Source organism: Pelodiscus sinensis, chromosome 1 (genome assembly GCF_049634645.1).
Source record: "Pelodiscus sinensis isolate JC-2024 chromosome 1, ASM4963464v1, whole genome shotgun sequence".
NCBI classification, from domain to species: Eukaryota; Metazoa; Chordata; order Testudines; family Trionychidae; genus Pelodiscus; species Pelodiscus sinensis.
Window position 1 is genome coordinate 229,352,875 of NC_134711.1, and position 22,143 is coordinate 229,375,017.

The 22,143-nt window shown below is 45.2% G+C and overlaps 1 protein-coding gene across 1 annotated transcript in view; it reads left to right on the plus strand.

Annotated features, from left to right (window-relative positions):
• The first annotated feature begins 4,995 nt into the window (after positions 1-4,995).
• EIF5B (eukaryotic translation initiation factor 5B) overlaps positions 4,996-22,143 on the plus strand; it is a 62,246-nt gene continuing 45,098 nt past the window's right edge. The window contains exons 1-3 of the mRNA XM_075916862.1: positions 4,996-5,178; positions 21,588-21,713; positions 21,804-21,888. Of these exons, the coding sequence (XP_075772977.1) occupies positions 5,144-5,178; positions 21,588-21,713; positions 21,804-21,888 (246 nt within the window). The 5' untranslated portion in view covers positions 4,996-5,143. The remainder of the gene's footprint in view (positions 5,179-21,587; positions 21,714-21,803; positions 21,889-22,143) is intronic.

The following is a 22,143-nucleotide window of genomic DNA, read 5'->3' on the forward strand; positions in this document are numbered from 1 at the left end:
GAGAAAGGTGTCCCCTGATGATCATGGTCCCACTCCTGCTCTGGAGCAGAACACTGAGCATTTGTAGTTAATTGGGGATGCAAATAAGTCAATGAGATGAGTGCCCTATTGGGTGGAATATGGATTGCAGGACTCCCTTGTTTATTTCCCGTTTGTGTTCTTGAGAGAAGTATTTACTTAGCATGTTCACCATCGAGTTCTGACACCTGGGAAGGTACAAGGCCAAAAAGTTTACATGGGGGTGTGTACACCAGTTCCATAGTTTCATGATTTTGATGCATAATGAGTGTGATTGAGACTCCCTTTTCTCCCAGCGATTGATGTAAAACATACAGTCAATGTTGTTGGTGTGAATTGATTCATTCTTTAAGTGTGTTAGGAAATATCTGCAGACACTGCATACTAGGGATGTTAAAATGCATTTAATTAAGTAACCATGTAACCACTGAAAATTTCAGCGGTAATGCAGTTACATACGAGGCGGGAAGGGGGCAGTCAGCTCCCCAGGAACTGGTGTACAGGGGGAGCCGTGTGGAGGGGCAGACGGCTCCCTGACAGCCTGTGCATGTGGGACTGCCAGCTTCCAGCCCATGCAGGTGGGGAGCTGCTCCTGGTACCAGGTACCAGGTTAATCAGTTACTGTTCACATCCCTAATTGCAACTTTGTAAAATTTGGGCCAGTGTATGTTCATCCAACAGAATGTCTTGACTAAGAATGTTAAGTACTAGTTAATTAGTCGACTATTTGATAAGCAAATACTTTCACTAGTGCTGATGCACTGCTGCCATCAGATATTGTGGGGTTTTAATCAGTGCAGCTAGTGCCAATTTGGCTTTCTCTACCGGGGTTGACTGCAAGATCAGTGCCGGAGGCAGAGGCATGATGCTTTGGAAGATATGCAACATCGAGACCCTTACAGGTGAGGTTTGAGTCATCATGTCTCCATGATGTCCCAACTCCATCACCTTCGTTTGGGACTCAGCGGTGCCAGAGATATGTGGAGTATCTTAGGTGCCCATCTGAATGTGTTGGCATCGGGGGTAGTGACCTGGTAGGAAACCAGCATTGTTTCTGCGGCACTCTCTGCAGTGATGTTTCTGCTTCTCTTCTGACTTCTGAGTTGTGTGTCCTGTCAGCAGCTGCTACTCTCTAACTTCTCAGCTGGGAAAGCAGTGCTACTACGTGCATTGGCGTAAAAGGAACAATGGTAGTAGCAGACCTTCTGCGCTGCTGTAGGCGGCAGACTGCCTTGTGTGGTTGGTGCCCAGGCTCTGTCGCTACCCAGTTTAGAAGTTAGAGCCTCACCAGCAGCAGCACAGAAGAAAGGGTGGCAATAACCATAAAATCCTATCCTTCTTTCTGTGCTGCTGCCAGTTGGGTTGCCATCTAAGTTGGGCACCTGACCAATTGCCATCACTTCCCAGCTACCCCGGCATGTATATGCCATGCCAAGAGTCCTAGGCTGTTCTAATGTCAGAGGTAACCCAACCAATCACCATGCAGCTAATATAGCTAATTTGCATGCAACAATTATATTGGTTATGTAAGGGATGATGGCTCACTTGGCCCATCTGTCACAATGCAACATGCACCCTGCATTTACCACCTCCACAAATCTATGCCACTCTCCTAGCACAAGGAAATAACACATCCATAGAGTACGATAATCCCAAACACATACAACCTCTCACAGCAGCACACACCCCTCATTTTCCACCTTCAGAAATCAATTCAAAATCCCCCAACACAACCCCTGCAAACAAGTGACACAGACAGCACACACTCACTCTGAAACGTAGAATATCTGAGTCAGTGAAGCAATGGAAAGAGTTCCAAGTGTGGTTGAGAAACTTTATTTTTTGTTTAGCATATCACCAGGTTTAGTTATCATTGGGATTTTTTGTAGTCTCTTACTAGCCAGCTATAAATTCTCAGTGATTTTTTTTTTTTTTACAGAATACAAATGTACGCCAGTGTGCCAGCACAGCCTTTCAGCTCCTAGTTACTCTTCACATTTGGGTGCCATTAATAAGAGCTTCAAAGTTTGCTTTAAATTCTGGTACCTTCTAGGATTTGCATTCCTTTACATTTTTGTGTAATGAACAAGAGACTCGACCCATTTTACTAGAGTGTGTTTCTCATGATTAGATTGGTGTTACTGAGTACACAAGCTGTCAGAACCACAGACCTTTCTCCTCTATCTTTGCCAAGAAATTTTCTCCGTGACCTTTGTCCTTTTTTTCTTTAAAAACACTGTAATTCTTTAAAAGGTACTAATGTAGAGTGGAATTGTAAGATTTCCAAAAGCTGACCAATAATCAAGCAAGTCATTTCTGAGTGAGAGGGTGCTGAAGGGAGTCACGGCTGGCTTCCTGGGGGGGTCGCAGCGCTTTGATCTGGGCTGGCCGGTATTTCCTTTTCCTGGCTTGGCGTATGCGCAGTGGGGGTGAGGGGAATGGCAGGGCAAGCAGACTGGCATAACAATTAAAGGGGCTGCAACAAAATATTCCCAGCGTGTTGTTGGTTTGTTTGGGGGTTTTTTTGGTCAACCAAAATTTTACCGGCTTTTTTTTCCTCAACAAAAATTTTCCCTGTTCCGAGGGTCACGAATTAAAAAAGGTACCACTGTTCTAGTTGTACTCCTGCACTGACCAATCTTCCTAATTTACTGTGGTATTTTAAAAAGTTTCTGTATCACAGGCTAGCTGACAGGCAAACCTCCTTATTCCCCACCAGTCAGTTCAGACATATAAAAGCTGAGTTGTGCATCACCTGCCTTTATGCTGATCCCTAGCACAGTTTCTGTCCCCTGAATTATGCCTTATCTGACATGCAATGTAGTATGGGGCCAAATTACAGAACAGTGGAATTTGGAATCTGTAATATGCAGTTTAACTACAAGGTAACGTTGTAAATACAGAGATGCCATTGCAAAGGAAAAGGATAGAGGTGCGTTAGGGGGGAAAGAAGAATTGAGGATATGGAGGACGAGATAAAGATCCAGAGAATGTGTTCAATAACAAGTACCTCATATCAGATAGTTTGTCTAGCAACCATCTTCTATAATATACTCTCCTTACGGCAAGTGCCTACACTGAAAGCACTTTCATCTGCCAAACCAAGTGCCTTCAAACTAAACTTCCTGCATTTCCCAAGCTTCCATAATCATCCTGTACAGTCCAATCATCCTGTACAGGATAAAACACCTGTTAACTGCATGGACAAACAGGCAAAATAAGTGACAGCCAAAAGCGCACTCAATCTGAATCTTGGCTCAGTTGAGGTGGGCATTAAATTGGTCCCTGCAGGGGTCCAGGTGGCTGGTATCAGGCTTAATTAGCAACAGCATCAGGGGGTAGGCGGCATCCCCCACAATGCTTAGTGGCATCTGCACATCCTCAACTATCAAGTCACGGCGGGGGAAGAATGTGCCCATCTTCAGCTTCCCGTAGAGGCTGGAGTTCCGAAAAATGTGGGCATCATGTGCCCTGCCCGACCACCTGACAAGCATATCTGTAAATAGTCCATGGTGGTCAACCAGGGCCTGCAACACCATTGAAAAGTAGCCCTTGCGGTTGATATACTAGGCCGCTCAATGTTCAGGTGTGCAGATCAGAATGTGGATCCCATCTATAGCTCTCCCACAGTTCGGGAACCCCAGGGCAGCAAATCCTGTGACAATCGGGTCCAGATCTCCCAGGCAATGAGCCTGTGCAGCAGGATGAAGTTGATGGCCCTCACAACCTGCAGAAGGAGACAAAGCCACAAAACAGAGAATGAGAGGGAGTGCCTATGCCCTTGGGAAGTGCCTGCCTCCTCCCCTCCCCCATAAGCCCCTGGAGTCACCCCCTATGAGGCTGCCCCCCAGAGCAGGATGGAGTGAGGGCGGGACAACACAACCCTTGGGGACAGGGCTTCCCCTCCCGACTCCTCACCCCCCCGACTCCTCACCCCCCCAGGCCCTCTTTCCCGAGGGTCCCCCTTTTCCAGGACTCCCCCACCTTTGCAGGGACTACAGCCTGAGAGTCCCTTACCTCCAAGGGCCCTGACATGGACTTTCCCATGCTGAACTGGTTGCCCACCGACTGGTAGCTATCTGGGGTTGGCGAGCTTACAGATGGCAATTGCAACCTGCTTCTCTGGGGGATGGTGGGCCACAGGTGGGTGTTGCATCACTGGAAGGTGTTGTATCACTGGCAGGGGCAAGCTAGGCACACAACTCCAAAATGTGGCCTTCTGCATGCAGAAGTTTTGGTGCCACTGCTGGTCATCCCACTGCTCCATGACCAGCTGGTCCCACTAGTCAGACCTGGTGCCCCGCCTCCAAAAATGCCTCTCCACTGCAGTGTGCGGATGCACAGGTCCTGCTGGCCCTGCACGAGCTCTGAGTGGAGCTCAGACAGGGCCAGGAAGGCAGTTTGCACACTCCAGAAACTACAGCGTGGCCGTGTGGGGCCATCGCATGCCCTGGGGCAGCTCCGGTTCCATGGCACTAACAAAAAAAGCTGTGGTGTCCCAAAAAGCTGGGCAGCCAGAGTAGGCACTGATTTAGAAGGTAAGTCTTACCATGGGGGGACTTTATATTGGGCCTGCATACTGGCAGTAACTGTTTGCTGCCCAGTAATAGCCAAGTGCTTTACAAATATGAATCCTCTCAACCCCACCCCCCTTTTCTCCTCCGCCCTGTGCCACAGGAGGCAGCGCTGGGCCCAGGCACAGAGGGGCAGGGAGGGGAAACAAGGGCTGTTGGATCCCATTGGCTCCCTGCTCTGTAGTGGGAAGGGGCGGGGCATTTCCTCCTCTGGCCCTTGGCAGCAGGGGGCAGTAGAGGGGCCCAGGGCTGGGCAGCCTGGGGCGGGGCCGGCAGTGAGAGGGGAGGGGGCGCCTGGCGCCGCAGTTCCCCCTCCGGCCCGAGGGGGCGCTGGCAGCAGCCGTTGGCGCCTCGCGCAGCTCCTGCGGGTCCCTCCCGCGCCCTGGTCTCGCGCCCTTTCCGCAGGCCGCCGTCGCGTCAGGTCTCGGGGTGAAGGCGCCTGCGCACTGCGGCCTCTCCCCCATATGCACCCAGGTGCCTGTGGATGTGGCCGGCCGGACCCTGCTGAGGCGAGCGGGCGCGCGCGCGCGCGGTGACCAGCCAGCGCCGCCATGGGCAAGAAGCAGAAGAGCAAGAGCGAGGACAGGTAGCGGCCCGGGCTGCCCCCTCCCCCCGGGCGGGCGGGCTCGTGGCCGGGGCGGGGCGGTGACAGCGCGGGGCCTTCTCCACCCCCGTGCCCGGGCTGCGGGGCCGGAGCTGCCCGCGCGCGCACCGGCCCCTCCCAGCCGCCATCGACCCCGGGCGGGTCCCCGCGCGCGGTGTCGTGTCCCCCCCGCCTGGGAGCCGCCGCGGGGGCGCCCGGCCCAGCGCGGGGTGACTGGCGCCGCCTCGCGGGGCTGCTGAGCGATGCGCGGAGCGGCGCTGGCCGCGCAGACCAGCGCGTGTGGGACTTGCCAGCCGCCTGCCCCCCGCCGCACCGGTTTGATCGGCCTCCCACATCCCCGAGCCCGGCCTGCAAGCGGGGCAGAGCGCGGGGGCCAAAGGGGAAGCGCTGCTCCAGAGCGACACTTGCATGTTCTCTGAGCTGCTCTCGTTCTCCAGAGACACTTGGATACGTGTCTTTCAAGATGGGCTGTACCGGATCCGACCAAAGCTGAAACATCTGCCTTGGGTTTTGCAGCTCTGAGGGGGAAGAAATGTCTGTAGGTGCAAGGCTCTTGGGGTTGATCACACACTATTGATGGCATTGAATATACTCCTTCCTGTAAAGCTGAGGTCACCGATCCTGGAGTCTCTGACAGGTGATCCTGACTCCTTTGGCTGGGAGGCCATCAAGTGGCCACATGTCAGCGGTCCTTCCCTCTCTCCCTTCCCTCCTCAACCGTGCACCACTACAGTGCTGCTCCTGCCCTCTGCCCTAAACCTGCTCTTCCAGCTTCCTGCTTCCTGTGCAGGGTGGGGGAGACAGAGGAGAGAGGCACTGATGTTAGGGTGCCCTCCACTCCTGTGTCCTATCTCCACACAGTGAGCAAGGCCTTGGAGAACAGGTGGGGAAGATAGTGGGACAGAGGTATTTGGGTTTGAGGTAGATCCTGGATTGCCTCAAATTAAAAAATGTTAATGAGCTTTAAAAGGTTGGTGTCTACTGCTAAAAGTTAGACTGTAGTTACATAGGTGGGAATGAGGTATTTTTGTCACTTCAAAGCAGTTTGGTTGGTCAACAGAGTCCTTTCTCAATCCTAGTACTATTTTTCAAATATCTGTGTTTTACACTTCTGGCTAAAATAAAAGCTGGGATGATGTGCCTTGTGTAGACTCACTGTTTCCTCAACCTTGGGTTTCCTACAAATTTCCTGTGGGGCTTGAGCAAGGGTTGAGGATGTGTGAGGTGGCAGAAGTAGAAGAGAAAGAAACTCCTACTTGACTCCCCTCCTGTGATCTCTCAAAATGCAGCTCTTCTTTCCTTCTAGCCTTGCAATTCAGACTCCTCTCTTCTCCTTATCCAATTCCCTTCCCCATTCCGACTCCATATCAGTTCAGGATCCTGTTGAATACAGTATTATATATGTTTGGTAGCAAGCTAGGGGTGCCTATGCATGCACACGTCAGGGGAACATTCTGGTGAGTGCATCTCAGGAGAAGAATGCAGCAGGAGGAGCAGTATATGCCAGTGGGGAGAGAAGACTGGGGAAGGAAGTAGCCATGTTTTCTGTAAGCTGTGTACTTGGGTGGCTGCCCAGAAGAGATTCAAATGCCACCCAGTTGATTATCAGATGCCCACAGCGTGTTTCTACTGGTAGTGCACATCTGTGTATGCCTTAATTCACGTACAAAATTTATTCTGACCATAAGTGGAAAAATTTAGAGGGAGTTTTGGAAGTAAGGCTTTGTGGGGATTTTACTGCAACAAACAGCTATGGGAGGGTGAGAAATGGGAGTACTGGAACTCTTCAAGAAGACCTAGGAAAGACAGTAATATCAAAACTAAGTTATTCACGTGGATAATAATAATAGTATCATAGAAATGTAGGGCTGGACAGAATCTTAAAGGCTTTAACATCAGTGCCCTGCACGGAAGCAGTACCAAGTAAGCCCAGATCATCCCTATAAGGTGTTTTGTCTAGCCAGCTCATAAAAACCTCCTGTTGTGAGGATTCCATGACCTTCCTGAGAAGGCTATTCCAATGTTTAACTATGCTTTATAGTTGGAGAGTATTTCCTAATATCTAATTTAAATTTCCTTTGCTGAAGATTAAGCCCATTATTTATTTAGCCTACCTTCAGAGAACAACTGATCATCATTCTTTTCTTAACAGCTCTTACTTAACATATTTGAAGGTGGTTTTCAGGTTCCCCTTAGTTGTCTTTTTCTCGAGACTAAATGTGTCCAGTTTTTAACCTTTTTACCCTTAATTGTTGCTCTTCTCTGGATTCTTTCTAATTTGTCTACAGCTCTCCAAAAAATTATTTTCAACAATGATTTTCATATGAACATTTAATTCTATCTTATAACTAATGAATACATCAAATTCTTCTGCATTACACTTATGCAAAAATTTTAATTCTGAGCATCATACTTCCACAGCTGACTTTAGATATTTTTTTTCTGTGAATATGTCTATAGAGGCTATATTGTCCAGATCAGTTGAAGTTAAGATTGATGTGAAAGAACAGGATCAGTGGATTTTGGAAAGGAGAAGGACTATTTAATTTGGGAAGGAGAAGGTCTATTTAGTTGTCCGATATTTAATATCCCTACTACAGTAAACTTCTGATAATCCGGCATCTTTAGGACCCAGGGGGTGCCGGATTATCAGATATGCCGGACTATCAGAAGGGGGGGCTATGAGGGGTCTGGCCCCAGGCCTCTCATAGCCCCCCCTTCCGATAGTCCGGCTCTGCCCCAGGCGTCCCTGATTCAGGCGTTGCTGGTCAGTTTCAGCAGAGGCTGAATCAGGACGCCTGCAGCAGAGCAGCTGGAGTGCTGCCGGGTTCGTCCGGTAGCGCCAACTATTGGCGCGGCGAGACCAACCCGGCAGCACCCCAGCTGCTCTTGGGGACGCCTGGGGCAGAGCAGCTGGGGTGCTGTTGGGTTGGTCCGGCAGCACCGCTCCTCGGCGCTACTGGACCAACCCGGCAGCCCCCCAGCTGCTCTGCCCCAGGCTTCCTGGAGTCAGCCGCTGGTCAGTTTCAGCAGTGGCTGAATCAGGACTCCTGGGGCAGAGCATCTGGGGGGCTGCCATGTTGGTCCCACAGCACCAAGGAGCTGCGCTACTGGATCAACCCGGCAGCACCCCAGCTGCTCTGCCCCAGGTGTCCCCAAGTCAGCCACTGCTGAAACTGATCAGCGGCTGACTCCAGGAAGCCCCAGGCAGAGCTGCTCTGCCCCTGGCTTTCTGTAGTCAGCTGCTGGTCAGTTTCAACAGCAGCTGAATCGGGGACAGATGGGGGGCTGCCAGGTTGGTTCCGCAGCCCCGAGGGGCAGCGCTACAGTACCTACCCGGCAGCACTCCAGCTGCTCTGCCCCCGGCTTCACGGATTCAGCCGCTGGTCAGTTTTAGCAACGGCTGAATCCGGGAAGCTGGGGGCAGAGTAGCTCCAATGGTCCGGCTGCCCGGAGCACTTCCGGGTTCCTGATGGTGCTGGACCATCAGGAGTGCCGGACCATCGGAGTTTTACTGTACAAAGGTGATTTTGCAGATAAACTAGATAAATTAAGAGTTACAGTATAACATAGTATTGTGTATTGCAATTAAGCAAGTGTCATTTAACTAGTTTTAAATAGGCAAGTGTCATTTAACTAGTTTTTGCTCTTGTGCTTCTTTTATAGTATTGGTGTTTCTGATGCACCCCAAAAAACTATTGTGATGTCCATAATAAGGATGTATTAGGATACACGATTAACCTTCGGGGGGGATGGAAGAAGCAAGTGGGAGCTGGTGCTCTTGGGGAGCCTGTTTTTAAGTAGGGATGTGAACACATAGAAACGGTTAACCGATGAGCCTGGGCTCATTGGTTAACTCTCATGGTTACATGTAGCCACCCACCGCAGCACGGTGTGGGAGAGAAATAGGAGCTGGTGCTTGCAATGAGCCAGCTTTTAAGCTGGATCCCAGTGAACACTGGTTCCCACCTCTCCCCTTGCATATAAACATTTAACCACTTAATTTTCAGCGATTACACATTTACAAAAATAAACACAATTTAACGTCCTACTTTTAACCTACTTTTGAGCAGGTTTTTTAAATCAATTTAAAACACATTGGTTTTTATTCATTGTGCTTATAATAAACGAAGCCTTATTGTTACAGTTAACGTTCCTAACGTAGTAAGATGATTCGGCAGCTCTATCCTCTGTTAACAAGAGAGTTTGTATTGTTGTTGCTTGGTATCTAGTTCTTCTGTCAGTGTTTCATTTTTAACTTTGCCTAGCTATAACTTTGCACCATCATTTTCTTTAAATCTGATGTGTGAAGGAATGTGTGTGTCAGAGGGGAAGCTTATGCATCTTTGCAGGATGTGTCAACAAGGTGCGGAAAGAGTTTCTACTTTTTAAAAGACAACCCCACAGTACTTAAATACAAGTTCTTATTTTTCTCACCAGGTTTTGCTTAGATGATCCACAGTAGATTAGGAGTTCTCTGAGCTTTAAACTCAGCTTGACAAAGCCCTGGCTGGGTTGATTTAGTTGAGATTGATCCTGCCTTGGGCAGGGGGCTGTACTTGATGACCTCCTGAGGTCTACTCCAGCTCTATGATTCTAAGGTCTAGAAGTGTTGGTTCTGTAGTTACTTATTTTTCCAGCTATTAAATATGTCATGAGTCTGACTCCCTTTTAAAGAATTGGAGCAAAATTTGCATATTTTCTTAGGTTTTGTTTGCTTCTTAGCTTCTGCTGTCAACCGTGGTTTTCTAGAATAAGGTTACGTCTACACAGCAACATTATTTCAAAATAACTGCCTGCTGTGTAGACACGGACTAAGTTATTTCAAAATAGTGCTAGTTATTTCTAAATAAATGTTGAAATACTGTCAAGCTGGAAGACTTCTCACTCCGATTCCTGTAACCCTCATTGTATGAGGAGCAAGGAAAGGTGGAGGTAGAGTGCTCCATTTCGAAATAAGCTATTTCAAAATAAGCTGTGCAATTTACGTAGCTCAGTTTGCATAGCTTATTTCAAGTTTAAGCCCTGCTGTGTAGATGCACCCAGAGATTAATTAAAAAGGCCTAGATTTCTAATATCAGAAGTAAGAAGAGAAAGACCTTCCAGGCCATCTCTGTATTAAAGAAGTTAATGATTAACTGATTATGGTTAATTGGTAGGGGCTGGTGTGTGCTGTGGAAACCCCCCCCCCCATTTAATGGGTTTATTGGCTAAGCTTAATGTTTAACCAGTAAACCGAATAAACAGGATTTTACATTTCTACTCTATATACCCACACACAGAAGATAACAGCCATTTTTTTTCATGTTATGCTTAGTGTTGCAAGAAGGGGGTGCATTAGTGTTTGAAAATAACTTTCTTACCCTTCTTACTCTGTAAGTAAAGTAATGCTTCCTTAGTGTTTCTCGCCCTTGTCTGAGGAGATCTGGACCAAGGACAGTATCTGAATGTCTTTAATGGCATTCCAAAGCTAGATGGTAAGTCTCATTTAGTAAGATAACACAGGCATATTCCACTTAAAAATAAGAAACAAGAAAATTGGTGTGCTGTTTGCACACTCTGAAAAGTTTGATTTAATTTCAGACTTCTAATGGGAAAAAGTTTTCATGTACTGTAAATTAATTATTCTGTGGTTATTTCCTTGAAGAGCTACCATCAACTTGAAATCTTACTAGTTCTAAAAGCCTAAAAGTAGTTCCTGGTAATACATGTACTCTTGTCAATTTCATAGCCTTGCAAACAATTCATTGTTTTTAAATGTTTTTCTCTGCTGCTGGGTATGAGCCCCCCAAAACACTATACTACAGGCAGTCCCCCGGTTACATGGATATGACTTACATCGAATCCCTACTTACAAACGGGGTGAGGCAACCCCGCACTAGCTGCTTCCCCCTAGCAGACCAGGGAGATGCGAAGTTAGCGCCCCCCCCCCCGCCCCCAGCAGACCAGGGAGACGTGGAGCTGCTTTTCTCAGCAGACACCTCAGCTTGAGAATAAAGGACTGAGGGAAGTGAGGTGTGGGAGAATAAAACTGAGCTCTGGAGAAATGTTTGGCTAGAGTTTCCCCTACAATATGTACCAGTTCCGACTTACATACACATTCAACTTAAGAACAAACCTACAGTCCCTATCTTGTATGTAACCTGGGGACTGCCTGTATACCAAAAACATGGTGAAGGTCACTAGATGCAAAATTAAGATACATACATGTACATTGTTTTTCCTCTTTCCCTGTGTTCCTGGAAAACTTGTAGTAAATATTAAAGGTAAAAAGGCAGGAGTGACTATTTAAAATGGCTAGTGTTTCTTTAATTCACTTGGAGCAGTGCTGATATAACTGAAATTATGCCATGATATCATGAGTTGCTTCAGCAAAATCATTCTCATAAACGCTTCCTTTTAGAAACATGAGCAATGAGTGCACTATTGTCTAGTGATGCAGCTTTCTTGTTTTATTGGTTTACTGTACTCTTTTGTTTTAAAAACTGGAAAGCCTTTAAAGTTGTGCTTATTTTACACAGAACTGTTTTTAATTTTTTTAAACTAGAAAGTGTTGAGCAAGAATTGTTCATTTGTCTGTAGTCAGATGCATAGCTTGTTACCTGTAGCACTTGCAAAGAAAAAGACACACTTCAATGATCATGTTTGCATTTCCCAGACTTTTGGTGAAAGGCTGCTTGATGCAGAGCACTCGTCATGTTGAACCTCTGCTTTAGTTTCACTGGATAATAGGTAATATGTTTCCTCTTGGCTCTGCTTGTTGATGTAGAAACTGGAATTGTATACCTGTCTTGGGATGCTGGATTTGAAAAAGTAGTCTTAGAGGGGTAGATGTGGTAATCTGTAACTTTTAAAAAAACAAGAAGTCCTGTGGCACCATGGGCTACATCTGCACTGCACCTCTCTTGCGCAAAAGCTTATGCAAGTGAAGCGTTGATTAGCATATTGCCGCACTTCATTTGCATAATTAATTAGGGTCAGTTTTTGCGCAAAAAGGAGCTGTGTAGATGGCTCTTTTTTTGCGCAAAAATCCCCTCCTGTACAAGAGCCATTCTTCCTGAAAAAGAGAAGAATGGCTCTTGCGCAAGAGGGGGGTTTTTGTGCAAAAGGAGCCATCTACACAGCTCCTTTTTGCGCAAAAAACCTCTTGTGCAAAAATGGCCCCTAATTAAGTATGCAAATGAAGCGTGGCAATATGCTAATCTGCGCTTCATTTGCAGTGGCGCTTGTGCAAGAGAGGTGCAGTGTAGATGTAGTATTAGAGATTAACTAATTTATTAGGTAATGAGCTTTTGTGGATAAAACCCACTTCATCAGATGAGCTGGAGCGGAATTACAGAATCTAGGGCGGGGTGGCCAACCTGCGGCTCATGAGCCACGTGTGGCTCTTAACCCCTGAAAGTGCAGCTTGCGAAGCTTACCCGGTGGCTTGCGAAGTTGCCCTATGTGCCCCTACAAACGACCCCCAGCTCCCTGTGCTCACCGGGTGCAAGGGAGCCATCCGCTGTGGCAGAACAGCATCAGTAAGATGGCATTGGCTGGTGGGAGCCTGATGTGGCCAAAAAGCCTAATCCGTGGTTTTTAAAGGGGCAGAGTCTTTTCTTCTCTATTCTGGTGCAGCCCTTCGCATTTTTTCCACCTCTGGTTCGGCTCTCTTTGTTTAATGGGTTGGCCACCCCGATCTAGGATGAGGGTGTGTGTGTTTGTGTGTGTGTAAAAAATATTCTGTAACTTCTTCAGCTCATCTGATGGAGTGAGTTTTACTCACAAAAGCTCATGTTAATCTCTGAGGCTGTCTAGACTGCTTTTTTGCAAAAAACCTCTTCTGAAAAAAGGATCGGAAGAGGATATGCAAATGAAGCACATGAACATGCTAATGCGTGCTTCATTTGCATTTCCTTTTTCCTCATTTGCATTTCCTCTTTTGGAAAAGGAAAGCAATCCAGACGCAGCCAGAGGTGCCATAGGACTGCTCATTGTTTGAAACAATAAGTTACTCTGGTATAATTCCATTAATTAACTTTAATGGATCTGAATTGATATAGCCCATGAGAATTTGGCCCCTCTTCCCAACAATGCTGATAAACTCTACTGCTCCAGTTGCTCAGTTCATGCATGGCTGAATGGCTTTTTCTTTTTTATTTAGTTTAATACTTGCTGAGCAAGGGAACAGATCTGTCCAAGATGTGTCTTACATAATCTGACTTCTAGTCTTCACGTTTGAGAGAGATAGTATTTGAAAAAGATTAAAAATCTGAAATGGAAACTCTAATTGGGAAAGGAGTAGGCAAAATACAGTCCGTGGGTCATATCCGGCCTGTCATTGTCCCACGGCCCAGCAAAAGCTTTGGACAGGCTTCCTGCCTGCTGTGCCCTCTAACATCACTCGAAGTGGCGGAGGCCATTGCGCACCTCTGAAGGGGAGCTTTGCTTGTTGCCCTGGCACAACCTTGCGGCTCCCATTGGCCGAAAACTGGCTAATGGGAGCTCTCTGGTCCCTGCTTGCAATGCAGGCATTGTACGGAGGCCTTCCTCCCCTCTAAGGGGCGTGCAGCAGTGCACGTGGACCCTGCAACTGGACACTTTGAATAGTGTGCAGGGTATGGCAGGCAAGGAGCCTACCTGATATTCCTTTTGGGCTGCTGGCTGGGAGTCTGCACCTTGCACCCCAACTTCCTGACAGCAGTCACAACCTAAACCCTTTGCACCTGCACCCATACCCCCTCTTGCACCTCAATTTCCTGCTCCAGGTAACATCCCAAACCCTTGCACCCCCTCCTGCATCCCTATCCCCTGCCCCAGGTCACAACCTACTCCTTCACTCAAACTTACTCAGACTCTACGCTCTCCTGCACGCCAATCCTCTACCCCAAGCTTCCTTCTAGACCCAGCCTCCATCCCACAGCCCGAACCTCCTCCATTAATATCTTAGTGTGTGACCCCTGACCACTTATCAAATTCTTGGAATGGCTCCCCCACCAAAAACTATTGCTCACTCCTGAATTAGAACCAGAAAGTACTGGTTCTAGCGTAAAGCCTTAGAAAAGAAAATAGAAGATGAAATGTTAGCTGATTATTTAGCCAATATATGTATCTTTTATTCAAGGGGCAGCTGTGGAGTGCCCTTGCTATCCCATTGGCACACAATACTTACCCACCCAGGTTCCAGTCAGTTAGCTTGAGGAGAGTGTTAGATGAGGAAGGGCAAGTGTAAATACAAGTGACAAAAGCTCAATGATCAAGGGAGAGCTTATAGAATTTTACCATCCTTGTAGTGAAAGTTCGGCCTTGTGTTCGTCTCTTATTTCTGCTAAGGGATCATTGTGGAATATTTGGCAAGTCACTTAACTTTGTGTCTTTTAGGTTTTGTTGACCTAAAGGTGATTTAATTATTTGTCATACTTAGATCACAAGTATTGAGACTTACACCCAAGGATCTTTGTGGTATTAAGACTCTAGCTATATTTAAGTATTTGCTACTGCTAGGGATGTCAATGATTTACTGACTACTCACGTTCTCCCCCTCCCCCCACCTCAGTTGCTCCTTGAATAAAAGTTACATATATTGGCTAAATAATCAGCTAACATAGAGGCAGCAAGGTGGAGGGGAATAGGAGCTGGTGCTGGGGGGAGCCAGCTTAAAAGCAGCAGATACAGGCTGCTCCTTGAGATGCTGCTGCAGTCTCTATCCCCAGGGAGTTTAGCCCCTCTGTGAACAGGTGCTGCTGCATCTGTATCAGAGGCAGCAGTGTGGGGTGATAGGCGGGAGCTGGTCTGTGTGGGGAGCTGGTTTTAAATGGGCTTTCCTTACAAACTGGTTCCCACCTGCCACCCCGTGCTGCTTCCTCTAATCCAGGGACTCCCCTGCCCTCCAGTGCTGCTTCCTCTGTGAGTGGGGGGCCAGAGTGCACTGGCTACTGGCTCTGTCCCCTGGGACTATTTAATAATCATGTAATCGCTAAGATTTGATGAGGTTACATGATTATTTAATTGATATCTAATATCCCTAATTTTCAAATGGAAGTTTAAAAGAAATGAGTGAAATGAGTGTGAAATTATTTCACAACATTTTGGGCTAACGTGTTATGCTATGTTATAGGAAAACATGTTATGCTTTTATCTTGTTACTTTTAAATTCAAAAGTGTACATTTTGTAAAAAGCTTAATCTTTGCTTTTGCTGGTGTAGATCTATACCTATCAACCTCTGCAGAATCCTAGACTTCTGTTTAAAAAGCCAAACAACCTCCCTCCCAAGTTTCTAGCCTTTACAAAGATAACACCATTCCAAGCATCAACAAAGTGTAAAACTGCTGCAGTGTTGTCTGTAACCAAAATATTATATAAAAATTCCATTAAAAGAAGACCGATATCATGGCATGTTAAAACTGAGATAAATACATGCTAGAACATAATTTATGGATTTAATGAACCTGAGTTGTGATTAACTGTGATTTCTTCATGACTTGAGTGTGGAACTTCAAGATTGCTGTTGTTGCAAGATGTTACATCAGAAAAGGACTTTTTTCACAGAGTGCTTTTTTTTTTTAATGTAACCACTTCCACAAAAATTATTTGGCCTGCCTTGAGTGTTTGTTTTCACCACATTTCTTGTTTTGTTGAAGTGAGTTCATACCAATACTTAATTTTTTAAAGCAAAATTGTCTCTTGCCCTTGGACAAGCCTCTCAGATAACTTTTCTCAGGTCACATGATTATCACTAGGGATTTTCCACTTTTCTGACTCAATAGCTTGCAACTGCTTGGAATCCTATAAGTACAAGAGCTATTGGACAGTTCTTCTATAGCTGTTTGACCAGAGAGAGTTGCTGTATCTTTACTTAAGTTTTCTGTTTGAAATACTTTCCAGAATGGTGAGTTAATGATTTGATTCCTGTATGCAAGATTTTTTGGGGGAAATTTAGTAAAAACATTACACTTCAGTAAATGGCTATAACAACATGCATAATTTTGGAACATTGTGTTACTTAGTATAAAATATTAAAGTAGAAAATATAAGGGGACTTTTGAGCCAGAAACCTTCAAAAAGCTTAAATGATATAATTCTCAAAGTTAACTCGACTAATTGCTATTTTTATTTCAGTGTGTCCCAACTACAAACAAATATGACTCTTAAACTAAGATGTAATATTAAATCTTTGCAAGCTGATTGTGGAATAATAGTAGCAGCTTCATAGTTTAGTTTGCAATTGAGTGTGAGTGAATATGCCCCAGATTTTTGCCCTGGCAAAAAAATTATCAAAGGAACTTTTGCTTGAATCCAGTTAGTACTGGAAAAATTGTCAGTTGTATCTGTAGATCAAATGTATAGAACTAAAGAATAGATGTTCAGATTATAACTTTAACTTTAAATAATATCAGGATAGGAGATTGAATCAGAGTTCTATCTCAGGATGAAAAACAGAGCTGGGAATTAGAAGAAGCCAGCTGGGAAAGAGGTTCCATTGCTAATTTTCCTGTGCAGAACCTAGGTAAAGGGGAGATATAAATGGTTCCTGTTCTTTTTGTATCAAACCAAAACTCCTCTTTCTGTCCCCACACCTATGCTGCTGCACCTGTACATTCAACAAATCAGATAGGAAGTAAGGCCTAATTTAGAAGATCTAATGCAGTGTTTCCCAATCTGATTTGGCCACGGAACCCCTTTTAAAAAAAAAAAAACTCTGGGGGAAACTAGTTGACCAAAAAAAAGGGGGGAGGTGGACTGTCAAGCAAAAAACCAAAAAAACACCAGTCTGCCCCTAAGACCGCAGCAGTTGGCAGCCCCTTGAAAATGGGCTTTGGGGGCGGGGGGGTGCAGGGCGGGGCGTGATTGGGTTCACTCTGGCTCGGGGAGGGGGAGTGATTGGGTTCTTGCGGAACCCTTACTTTCACTTGGCAGAACCCTAGGATTCCTGGGAGCACTATTTGGGAAACACTGATCTAATGACACTGGGGAATGTTTGTGTGTGGTGGCTCTGAGGATTCCTTCTCTTCCTTTATTTTCTCTGCACTTACTATTTCTCCAGACCTCAGGAAGTCCTCATTGAGATTCTTAAAGCTTACTAGCTTCTCACCAGGCCATTGTGTAAATCAGTGGTGGGGAAACAAAGGCTCAGTGGCTGGATATGGTTCCCAGCTTGCCTGGGTCTAGCTCCTGAGGCTCGGGGCTTGCTTGCCCTCCCAGCATTGGACACTCCAGCTCCACTGCCGCCCCACTGTGAAACTGGAGCGCGCACAATCTACTAGCCTGGACCACCCTACGCTCTGGTATGCATGTGGAATGTGGGGATTGTCTTTCTCCTTCTTAGTTAGGGGCCATATCACTGAGGGTTGTGTGGGTTTTTTTGGTTTTGTTTTTGTTTTTTTGTTTTTGTTTTTTAAACTTCTCCTGTGTGGCCTCCAAGCCAAAAAAGGTTCCTCACCCCGGTGTAAACCTTAGGGTTGCTGGGAGCCCACCACCTTCTGTGAGTTTTAAGAGGATCTCTGGAGGCCAAATCCCATGAGTCTTTGTAGGTTTTAGAGCCCAGCAAGCCTTACTGAGTTTGAGGCTGCAGAGACCCCCAAGCTATGTAAAAATTTGGGGGAGGGAAATGAGGGAGAGGCATAATATGTATGCAGAGGCTAAAGGGTTTGAGGGTAGGGTCCTAGAAGCTCCCAAATGTCTTCTAAAGCTTGTATTGGTGGCTGGGCTGTGCCAGATCCGCTCCCAGGGTGGTGATTCTGCAGTAAAGAGGGGAATGGGGAGCTGTTCTGGTTAACCAGAAAGGGCTGGAACCAGTAACTTGGTAACCTTTCTCATCCCTACTTGACACAATCAGTGTGAGAGGGATACCCCAGGTTAATGGGATAGAGGGCTCATTGGTCCCACAATCTAGGTTGCACACTTGGGATCCTCTCACAATTGCTTAAGTTGTCATATGGTCTCAGCTTAGGACAATTTGAAAGGGGAGGCAATTAAGTGAAAGTGATCATGAAATGGTAAAATTCATTATTCAAAGAAATGGTAGGAAGGAAACTAGGACAATAAAAATAATGGAGTTTATAATGGCAGACTTTCAGAAACTCAGAGTTGGTAGGTAAAATCCCATTGGAAGAAACTAAAAGGAGGAAAACACTTTTAGAGAGTTAACAGTTTTTCCAATTGACATAATGAAGGTCACAAGAGCAAACTATCCCACTTGGTGGGCTGGATCTGGCCTACGGAGGCCCTTTTGTCTATCCCTAGTGTAGTTGATAGGATTAATCTGTAAGTCCAGGTTTATCTGTTAATCGTGTAGTCGACTACATGTTAACATTCCTAATATATTCTTGTGACTTACTTGTTCAGCAGTATTTATTAGTATTTATTTTTAGCAATATAATAGTCTATCTTTACTGCTGATAAAGTCCTAAGCGAGTGAGGCCCTTCCTTGACTCTCTCATGTCCATCACAGAGAAGGAAAAGTTGAAGTGAAAATAATTACTTCTGTCGCGTTCCAGAATACTGCTTGGTCACATCAATTTAAAAAAACAAAACAAAATCAAAACCAAATAACTCTGGCTATGTCTACACTGTGAGATCTTCCGGCAAAAAATATGCGAATGTGTGACTTGTTTGCATGAGTTGTGCTCTCATTAGCATATTATGTGCCGTTTCTTTTTGCGCAAAGGATTTTTGTGCAAAAAGAAGCAGTGTGGACTCCCCCAATCCCGTTTTGTACAAGATCCTTATGCCTTTTGAGCCAGAGACTGCCAAGACAGGATATAAGGGACTTCCTGAAGGGAGCGAGGTGGGTTTTGTGGTGGCATGGCTTAGAGAATAGGACATTCACCTGGGAAGCTGAGGATGGTGGGTTCAATACCCACCCTCCCTGGGAGTCATGGACTGCCAAGAAAGGATAAAAGTAATGTCCTTAAGAACCCCATCCACACTGCTTTTTGTGCAAAAACCCCTTGTGCAAAAAGAAATGGCAGAAAATATGCTAATGAGATTGCAACTCATGCAAATGAGTCCTGCATTAGCATATTTTTGCCAGAAGATCTTGCTGTGTAGGCGAAGCCTTTTAGTAAAGCAGGCTGTCATTAAGAAAAGAGTAGCAACATTTTGAATGTTCAAATGTTATAATTATGCCAGCACTGTTTTATAACAAGTTTTACAATATTTGTTCCCCCCCCCTCCCCCCAAGTCCTAGTTCCTGGAGTCAAGAAGTTTTGTGAGAATCTGATTTAATTAAAACAAATTTTTGCCTTCCTAGCTTTTATAGAAATGTAGAAAACTTGGCTAAAACGCCCAATGGCGAACAAAAAGGACTGAAACTATATTTTTAAAATCTCATAATTCGATGGGTACTGATTCTTGGGTTTTTGTTTGTTTGGCTTTTGGAATGATTGAGCTTGTCAATACTGATAATTCTGAAATTTGCTGTCTTGGAAAATCTGGTTTTAAAAAGTGCATTTCCTTTTGTGATATTTTTTTAGATATAGGGAGTCTGACACTTTGTGTCCAATTTCAGTAGTACTCATGAATCCATGAAATAGGCAGGCATTTCAGAATATAATTGAGGTGATTGCATTTGGACCTAGTGTGTGAGGGACATGTCTGTGGTACAGCAAATCCTGCTATTTCAGGTGAAGATGCTGACTGCTAGAAGAGGCACAAGTAGAAAATTAGACAAGTGCTTGCAATGTCAAAAAAAGAAAATGGTAAGGTTAGGGGTTTTTGAGTTGAATACCCAAATTCTTTGTCATGAGGCAGGGAGTTAAGGTAATAGAATTTCCCCTCTGGGAATATTAATTGCTGGACATGATACTTTCATAAAGGTCTCCTTCAGATGTCTCAATAGAAGAAATGAACAAAAAATTGCTGAGGCTGGAGAGATTGAATTGAGGAAAGATTGAAAGAATTAATTTGTATGCTTACAGAGGGTTACTCAGAATGGAGAGGAATTAGAGTGGTACAAGAAAATATAACTTTAGGTAATGGGATTGAATTAGGAGGAAAGTTTTAAAAACCAATATTAAAGTACAGTTTAACTAGCAATAATTCAAAAAAAGGTGGTGGAAACTTGGACTCCTAAGATTAGACTGAGGAAAATATTATAGAATGTGATACAGGGAAGTGTGTGGCACTGGCTGAGAGATGAGCTATATGATATAAAGCAAGGGTGAGAGGCTCATGAGAGGGGGGAGGGGCCGGCAGCATTGGGGAGCCCACACTGGTGCTCCTGTCCTCCTGCTACCTCACCGTGAGGCTGGAGCACACAAAATCTATTAGGTTGAGCCCCCTAGGCTCTGGTGTGTGAGGGGAATGTGGGGAGTGTCTTTCTCCTTCTCTGTTAGGGGCCTCATCAGTGAGGGATGGTTTTTGGTTTTTTGCTTCTCACTTGTGTGCGGCCCCCAACTGATTTTTTTCCCCCCCTCTGGGTGGTTGTCCCCCAACCCAAAAAGGGTTCCCCAGCCCTGATGTAAAGGATCTTTTCTTTCTGCAACTTCTGTGGTTGAGGTAAAGATGAACTTGTGGACTTATCACAAAGTAAATCATGCTACGTCCAAGATGTTCAAACTGGAGGGAATCTCCCCAGTGTGTGTGTGTGTATTACTTATGGAAAGTATTCCGGGAGAAGCTGTGGGGGAGGGGACATGAGAAGCTTTAGGACAAAAAACCAAATTTGCTGGGAGATTGGAGAGCGCTGGTGGTAGCGGTTGGTTGGATGCCAGACTCCAGATGTCCCAAGATAATGCCACTGCTGGCAGCAGAGGAGAAATAAAGGATGACCTACTATGTTATTGCCACAATAATTTCTTTGCTGGTTGTGGTGATGCCTTCAGACCTAGGTGCCCAGCCAATAGCCACCACTCTGGATCACTGGAGAGCAGTGGCTGTGGGCTGGACATAGGGTAGGGGTTGGAGCACTGAGGACAAACCACTGTAGGCACAGAGAAAGGGCACATGATTAGATAAGCTTGAGAATCCCTGTATTGTTATGCTTTGGTGATGTAAATGCTGAAGGAGAAACGTTACCACTTTATTTTCATCCTATAAATAATTTGTATATTTTTCTTGACAACTAGTGTGCTTAGAGCTCTGGATAGGCTTTCTTTTGAATTTGTTAGAAAATAGGCAACCACGGGCAAGGGCGCTCTAGTCCGGCTGGCCTAGCCCCCATCTGCATTGGGCCTGGCCTGGGGTTCATCACGACAGGGGCTTCCCTGCTTGCCCTATTTAATCAGTTAACCAGTTAAACTTAATGTTTAACCTGTTAGCTAATTAAATGTGATTTAACATCCCAATTATATGTTTCATTTCGAGGTGTCTGGACATTATTAAGTGTACTAATCTTGGTGACTCGCTCCTTTAGATGACTTCCTTTTAATTTTAGCTTTCAGTAAAATTGTTTTATTTTTCTTTTTAGTGCCAAAGATGACATTGACCTTGATGCTCTTGCTGCTGAAATAGAGGGAGCAGGTGCTGCGAAGGAGCAGGAACCACAAAAATCTAAAGGCAAAAAGAAAAAAGAAAAGAAAAAACAAGAGTTTGAGTAAGTAATTTTTGTCCCTTTCATTATTTTATTTATTTACAAATAATCAAATATTTAAGTGATTTGTAACTTTCTTTCTTTTTTTCTTAGTGAAGATGATATCCTAAAAGAGCTGGAAGAACTATCTCTAGAGGCACAAGATGGGAAGGGTGACAAAGAACCTGCTTCAGAAAAGGTGAAAGTTGAGGGGCTGTTGACAAATAGAAAGCCTTTTGAAAGGGGTGGGTTTTGGGTAGTCTAAGCCTTTACTCTCAGATTACGTAACAGTTTTGGTGCTGTTGTATTGTAGGAGGCCTTAAATGAAAATTTACTAATCTTTTAAAATAACAATTGCTTTTAATGACACTTCTGCATTAGATGCAAACAGTGATAGCTTAAACCACTCTTTCACACAATAGAAGCATTAGAAAAAATAGTGAATAAATACAGT